Source organism: Morone saxatilis, unplaced genomic scaffold, assembly GCF_004916995.1.
Source record: "Morone saxatilis isolate NCDOM2014 unplaced genomic scaffold, NCSU_SB_2.0 Contig0, whole genome shotgun sequence".
Lineage (NCBI taxonomy): Eukaryota > Metazoa > Chordata > Actinopteri > Moronidae > Morone > Morone saxatilis.
Genome location: NW_023339650.1, coordinates 10,643,026 through 10,650,781, shown reverse-complemented (window position 1 = coordinate 10,650,781; position 7,756 = coordinate 10,643,026). Strand labels below are relative to the sequence as shown.

At 43.0% G+C, this 7,756-nt stretch overlaps 2 protein-coding genes and 1 non-coding gene across 3 annotated transcripts in view; 1 reads left to right on the top strand and 2 right to left on the bottom strand.

Moving 5' to 3' along the window:
- Window positions 1-2,301, bottom strand: part of rpl7 (ribosomal protein L7) — a 4,680-nt gene extending 2,379 nt beyond the window's left edge. The window contains exons 1-4 of the mRNA XM_035681979.1: window positions 2,242-2,301; window positions 1,631-1,730; window positions 1,327-1,493; window positions 662-799 (exon numbers count right to left, since the gene is read on the bottom strand). Coding sequence (XP_035537872.1) covers window positions 662-799; window positions 1,327-1,493; window positions 1,631-1,730; window positions 2,242-2,255 — 419 coding nt within the window. The 5' untranslated portion in view covers window positions 2,256-2,301. The remainder of the gene's footprint in view (window positions 1-661; window positions 800-1,326; window positions 1,494-1,630; window positions 1,731-2,241) is intronic.
- LOC118325209 lies at window positions 410-501 on the bottom strand. Its single transcript, XR_004796595.1, has one exon. It is a non-coding gene; the product is annotated as a small nucleolar SNORD12/SNORD106 (small nucleolar RNA).
- A 1,863-nt stretch (window positions 2,302-4,164) lies between the features above and the next one.
- The window catches only part of rdh10a (retinol dehydrogenase 10a), a 10,814-nt gene continuing 7,222 nt past the window's right edge, over window positions 4,165-7,756 (top strand). The window contains exons 1-2 of the mRNA XM_035681872.1: window positions 4,165-4,786; window positions 5,192-5,427. Coding sequence (XP_035537765.1) covers window positions 4,501-4,786; window positions 5,192-5,427 — 522 coding nt within the window. The 5' untranslated portion in view covers window positions 4,165-4,500. The remainder of the gene's footprint in view (window positions 4,787-5,191; window positions 5,428-7,756) is intronic.

Below are 7,756 nucleotides of genomic sequence, written 5' to 3'. Positions count from 1 at the left end.
ATTCAACTGTTTCACAAATCAGAGGTTTGGTTAGGTTAAGGCACAAAAGAATCCTGGTTAGGGTATGTTCATGAATTGTTACATATACTCTAGATAATCTGTGGAACCTCTCCAGATGTCCAGACAAAGCAACTGTTTCAAATACTCTAAACTGTCTGTAGGCAGATAATACAAATAAAGTTTTAGCCCAGATTATAATATTCTGAAGGATTGACAATACTTTAAAGGAGGAAAACAAAAAACATTTCCAAAGTCACTATTGTGGGTCGTCTTGAACTGATTGTTAGTCCTTATTAAAACTGTAAATGTATCCCCAATCAAGACATTCATGTATTTGTTAATCCAACCTTAAACTTATTTTCAATATATATATCTCAATATATAAACTATTTCTCTATTACTATCATGGAATGTGGTTTCAGACAAAACTGGCTTAGTTTCAGTCAGTATTCACCATGGTCGATAAGATGGGGAAAAAAGTTCAGCATCATTAACCACATTCCAGAGAAAACATTTATAAGCAGTGAAAGTGGTGAGTACACCATGAGTAACTACAGTTTATAAATTACAAATGTTTAGCATGGACCACAATGGTATTGCACTACGTTTTGTGATTACGTTTGCCTCCATCATCATAAACTTTAAGGGACAACAGCCATACCCCCAAGCGATGTAAGGCTCAGCAATCCTGAGCATGTTGATTGAAGCCTTGTTCAGTCGGACGAACACACCATTGAAGATCTGGCGCAGACGGAGCAGCTGCAGAACTTTGCGGACCTTGGGGCTGACACCGTTGATACTGGAAGACAAACATGATCACTATTAGCATATAGATCAGCATCAGTATGTAGCTCTGACCTATTCTACAGATAGTGGTTTCAGAAATAATTGGCTTAGTTTGCATATCTGTATCACCATAGTCGATCAGTCGGGGAAAGAGTGTGCATCATTAACCACGCAACCAACACAAGCATTTACAATTCAAGCAAGCACATTTACATGGATTGCTATAATAACTAAAGTACTACTGAATGAAAGTGCCTTCTAAAGAGCAGACCCTCACCAATACACATTTACTTTAATTGATTTGTGATTGCATTGAACATCACAATATATAAACTGTTTGAAAACAGAAGAAACCTTCCACAACATGGAAAGGGCATCATCAGCCATTAACAGGTAACGCAGCATGGCACATGAGCAGGAACATGATTAACTGATTGACAGCTTGAGCATAAATGTCAAGTTAGAAGTCTTGCAATCCATGTAAATGTAACTTATGACTAGTAGGACAGTCCTCTCCCCAGGTGGGGGGACACTACTCACCCTCTGATCCTGATGACAAAGGCCAGCTTGGGCTCAGCTGGCACATAGTAGTTTCCCACTTTACGAGCAGAGCGGCCCAGACGGATCTCACGCCTGTACATCTGCCTGTACTCCTTGTGGTACTGCTCAGCCCTCTTGTAGATCAGTTTCCTGGTCACTTTACGGGCCTACGGACACACAATGAATACACACCCATTCAACGCAAGGACTTCAGAACCCACTCGCATGTTAAACCACTCAGATAAAACACAGTAGTCACATCGGTTCTTCTCTGGATGAGCCATTATACACGCATGCTGCTTACTTTTTTCTCAGACAGCATCTTCTTGACACGCATGGCCTTCATGGTGGCGAAGGCCTTTCGCCTTTTCAAAAGGCTCTCAGGGACCGCCGGAACCTTTTTTCTGTCGGGGATACAAAATGTCAGAAACCAAAACTGGAAACAGATTTAAAATATCGACTATGAGCACAGGATATTTGACTAAACAGACACTCATCACCCCCGCTGGAAGCTAGCTGCTGGTTTGCTAACCTGTCCTTTACCGGCTTCCATACAGGTTGCGTTTCTCACTCTAAAGTTAGCCTACGTGTCTATGAAGCACAAACTGTGTGATAAAAAACAACCACACATTAGCTGTAGGTTAATGTTTCCCTTTGCTCTCCTTTCTAGCACAGAAACTAACATCTTTCTCGAATGCACGAAGACTGGACAGACAGCCATGTTGGACTGCCACTACGGAAACACCTAAGTCTCCATAAAGTGATCTTAACAACAATAAGAATGACAATCCTTAACAATACTACGAGGGATATGATGCATACGAAGTACACAATCTATCCAATGCGTAAAATTAACAAAGATGGTTATTTAAACACTGGATGTGCTTAGATTTTGAAAGGGCAGCGAGCACTCACTCTGCGTCCGCCATTGCGTCCACCGAGAAAGAGAAATCTTCTTTTGCGCATGTGCGCGTTAAAGGATTTAGGACCTCCACGGGCTGTCCTTCCAGCTGCCTGACTTGTACGTTTCTTTTGTTAGCCTGACAAAGTCTTTTAAAATCATAGTTTAGATTAAATATTGCATGGAGTCGTTAGTGCTCTCTTGTAATACTAACTATAAGTTAAATGGCCTCTTAATTGTTTATATCTCGGTAATTTGTTTGTTTTGTTTGGATTGTGGTTACAAGTTACAAGCTCTAAAAAAAGCTGAGGTTAAAGCTAACTTTAAAATGTTTATTCTGTCATTCTAGCCTATTTTCGACAGTAACTTGTGAAATAAGATCTAATGTACGTTATGACAGTAGCTTCCCACAGGTGATGGTGATGCACCATAGATAATACATCCATGTTATGCACTCGCTGATCCGGCAGAGGGCGCAAACACTTCATTTTGCAAACCTGGATCTCAGAGCGTTTGAATGGGAAAGTTTCCTTCGCTGAACTTTTCCGCTGGATCCTGGATCTCAGTGGGGAAAAAGACCACCTTGCCTACTTCAGCTTGTAAAACACAGGCAGTGTGATGCACGGCAAGGTTATGGAAATAAGAAACAATACGTTGTAGATTAACTTTAAAGCTCATATAGAATTCAGCGGCCAAATGCATTTGTTATAAACGCACATTTAATTTGATTAAAAAGTGAGGTCCAAGTACAGGCGTGCCACAGTTTACTTCACGTGAGTACTTCCGTTTTGGGTTACTTTATAGCTCACTTTTTCTCTTCTGTGCAATATTTTATGCAAATCATTTTAGATCTTTAAAACACATGGGCCTAAATACCATGGAGGGCTATATTTAATACATCATTTTAAATCATTTCCCCCTGGGATTATTAAAGTATTTCTGATTCTGATTCTGATCAGTAATAGCCATCAATAAGCCATGGTTGCTCTGTAAGGGACCTTCAGAATAAGTATGGCAACTTTTATTACGTTTTCTGAAGCATAAGTTTGAAGTGCGATATTCACATTTTGGTATTACACTAAGATCTGAAGATCCTCCCACCCGCGATTTGGTCCCCATACTCGCCCACCACACAGGGGCCAGGACCTCTCAAAGGCTGCCGCAGGACGTTACACAACGCCGCAAGCGTGGCTTCAACAGAAAAACTGTTGGAATATATATTTATACAGGCCTATATATTAATACATGGTGAATAACGCCTTTTACATTGAACTCACACAAGTGCGTCTTATGGAAAACAAGCACGTCTGTCTGTGTGGAGGCCGTCATAATTTCCTTCATGTATTCTGCTCACTGAAACATATGGATCGGTATTGCCCAGCCTTTTTAAACGTCAGTCTGGGTGCTTCGCCTACCTATCGACCCACTCTCACTCTCAATGAACAGATCGAAAATGGGTCATTGTCAGTAAATAGTGAGGGTCTTAGACAGCTCACTTCTTTAAATCAAATAATAAAAAAACCCAGCTCAAAGTTTCTACAATCCTAATAAAAAGAATATAATTAAACCCCACCATAAAATGAATCAAGACTAATGGGATAATTAATCGGACATTCTTATTTGTGTAACTGGCAGCTAAATCTTTTTATTTATTCATTCATTCATGTATTCATAAAGCCCAGAGGGACAGACAGCAGTGGCTTTCAATGGGTAGGAATTCTCTGATATCTTCCTATGAGAGTTTTAGATTTGGGAGAAGAAAAAAAAAAAAAACCGCAGCAGCTCAGTGTTAGGTTGAAATCTTTTAGGTTACATCACCTCTGAGTGTAGTGTGTGGACCTGGCGCTTCATTCTGACAGGCGCTCAAGCCTGAGTCCTATTGGGTCCAGCAGTTATGGGTGGACTGAATAAATAGCGAGCGAGATGCGAGTGGGGATGAGATGAGTGGAGGAGCAGCAGAGGAAGTAGGAGGCTCAGCTTGTAGTAGCTGCTCATAACTCACTGCAACTGTAGTGGCAACTGGACTCTGACTGAGCCGCATCTCAACTCTCTTTTCACTCCGAACTTGCGCTCCTGCTTGCGCCACTTATTTCTTTTGTATGAGCGTTGTGTGTTGTTTTGTTGCGTTTCCTGCCTTGCACTGCGGTCCCAAGTTTTGTCGGCGTGAGTTGTGACTCTACCTATCTGCTGCAAACAGGTCTTCCAGAAAGGGAAACATTCACTTCCAGCGCTTCTTCCCCCAACCGCTGCGTGTTTTGAATTGATCGGTCAACATGATGATCATTATTGCGGAGTTCTTCGTGGTCATTTTGAAGGTGCTCTGGGCTTTTGTGACTGCCGGGGCGAAATGGGTTGTGCGGCCCAAGGAGAAGAGCGTGGCGGGACAGGTGTGCGTGATCACCGGGGCTGGAAGCGGCCTCGGGCGGCTCTTCGCCAAGGAGTTCGCCCGGAGACGAGCGATACTGGTGTTATGGGACATAAACAGCCAAAGCAATGAGGAAACGGCGGAGATGGTGCGGCAGATATACCATGAACTAGACACTCCCATAACGAAAGACGGTAAGTCTGCTTTCTTTGCAGTAATTAGGATGTTATGAGTGTTTTCTTTTTATTTTACGCACGGTCAGCGATATTGCTGTACTTAGGTGGCGTTCTGTTTTGTTTCTGCAGTGGCAAATTATATTTAAAGGATACTCGTTACAGCATTGTTGTTACAATAAACACACTGAAATGTTTCACATAGCAACATATGTGGACATGGTTGCACACAATCTCATATTTTCTGTTACCTGCATGTTCAGGTGGACTCTCTTTATGATTTTGCCTCTTTATGATCCCTGTATAATAATAATTGTATGTGCAGACTGTCAAAATAACAATACTTAGTCACTAAGAACCAGGCTGCTGAGCAAACTTTTCATTGATAACTTTTATCATCTGTTTCCATCTCTTCTCCCCCTGTAGGACCCGTTGGAGGGGTGGAGGAGGTCCCTCCTTTCCAGCCGCAGGTCTACACCTATGTGTGTGACGTGGGAAAGCGGGAGAGTGTGTATTCCACAGCCGAGAAGGTGCGTCGAGAGGTGGGAAATGTGGACATACTGATCAACAACGCCGGCGTCGTCTCCGGCCATCACCTTCTGGAGTGCCCCGATGAGCTGATCGAGCGCACCATGGTGGTCAACTGTCACGCACACTTCTGGGTGAGTGGGTGCACAGGGCCAATTAAGCATGTCAAAAAGGGTAAACTGTGAGTAACTTGTATGGCTTTGTACATCTGCCTCAGTTTCCATGAGCACAGTGTTATCAAATGTGTTTACTGTGATGCTAAGTTCACAGGAATGTTTCCAGTCTGACTTGCATGCCTATTCATAATCTTATCCTTCTGTGTGCCATATACTCAAGAATTAAAGGTGTGTGTGTGTGTGTGTGTGTGTGTGTGTGTGCCTCCCAGGATTGAAAAAGTATGACCTTAAATAGTTCCCTTGCATGTTCAAATTTCAGCTCCACTTAGTTTAAGGCTGCCAGAGGAGAGTCACGGGTTTGGCTTCATAAGTCTTGCCTTCGCCGCTCTTTGGCAGCCCCGATCACTGATGATCCACATGGTATGTCAGCCCTTCCTTCTCCTCCTCTGCCGTGCAGATCTGCACAAATCTGACTTGCGTGATGGAGGCAGGGGGTTCTGTACGTGGGTTGGATCTGTGTCGGATCAGCTCACCACATGCTGTTGGCAGGCAGTGATTTGTTGTGTATCAGATTTTACTCTGGCTCCGTTCCTCTGGCCTTTTCAGTGTGAATACTTATCTGAAAGGCTACGTGGACTTGATGGAGTGAGTATGTTGCACTTTAGATAAGCATGAGCCGCAGCATTGAGGCGCTATTACCTGGTTGGTAGTTTTTTTTCAGGGTGGGAAAGAAGAAAGGTTGCAGCCTGGCAATTAGAAACACTTTGAAAAGAGAAAGCTTACTGATGGGGATTGAGAGTTGAGTGTTTAGCATTTAAGCCCCTCTCCCTCACTCCCCAATAAACCAATAATTGATTGCATTGCTTTGGCTACAGCCACCTCTGTGGGACAATATTAGTGATTGTGCACAAATTGGTGTATAGGCCTGCTGGTGAGTGAACTACAAGTATTGAGAATGTGTCCTTGGCTCCGAATTAACTATTTCAGCTTTGATTGCATTTGTCACGATATGTTGAGCAATGGGTCTAGTGAAGCGGATGATGTTCATTTTGAGACTTTGGCCGCGGGCTCTTCTTTTTACGGACAACTGCATTCTCAGTGATACCATGAAACCAGTGATTGTGAAGCTCCCTAATTGAGCATGAAAATCTCTTGTGTTGTCAGTCAGACAGGTTGTGTATTTCCTCATTTAATGGATGCTCCATTCAACTATTCCTGCGCCTCTCTGCTGGCCATCTCCATGTTCTTTTGCATCCAGGATTTGGAGTCAGGATCCAGTGGTTGGGTGGCAGATTTGGGATTTTTAATTGGGGTCTGTGTTTGTGTTCTCCCATCTTCTGTGGAGAGCGTGGTTTCTTTAGGGGTGGGGGTGGGGGGCAGATGAAAGAGGGACTTAATGAATGGCGACAGCCAGAATGGAGGATGTGGTTCATTAAAGACACAAGCTAGATGAATAGAGCTTAGACTAACAGGGACCTGTCCACTTTCCTCTCTTACACAAACATGATACAGTTACTCACTGCATGCAGGTGGTGCATTACACAAACCTTTTGATTTAGTTTTTCCCCTTTTTGAACAACAGGTTTTTAAAATGGCTTAACTGTGGTTTATGACTCAACCAGTGCCCTCAGTTTAGGGCCGAGTCATACAAAGTTGATTTTAAAGAGTGGATTTTAAACCTTGTTTGTTTAGGTTGATTCTTTCAATGCCAGCACTAAAGGATAGTAAAAACAAAAAAGAGGCATTAAAGATCAAATCAAACAGCCACTTGGCTTTTGTCATTTTAATTTACACAAGATTTTTTCACTCCACTGTATTCATTTCTTATTTTTCTTGTAGATAGCCTGTGGTGCATTCCTTTTGATGTGTGTTCATCTCATTCAGCTTGTCAAGCATCACTATTTGGCAAAACATCATCATGACTTTGGCCACTAAGGGAGGCATCAGAGAAACCCCAAAAACTCCCTGCATTAATTCCAGCCAGTTATTGAAATTAACCCAAACACCCAGTTTCTCAACATGACATCAAATTCAAAGCTTTCCCTACTTTTTTATTTTGTGTAAGTTGCCATTTGTCATCAGTGTAGTGGGAACAAGGCAGGGATGGAGACATGGACAGGAAACGGATGGTAATCGTAGTGTGTGTGGGTGTGGGACAGGCCCAGCACAGACCCCACACTTCTTCTGTCCTCCTTCCACAGGCCCCTCTTGACTCCTCCCAACCTGATTTGGAGGCAGTGGGTGCAGCTGCATGGCAGTCATGGAGGCCAGCTCTGTTCATCCGGCTCTGCCACACACACACACACACACACACACACACACAGACACAGACACAGACACGGACAAA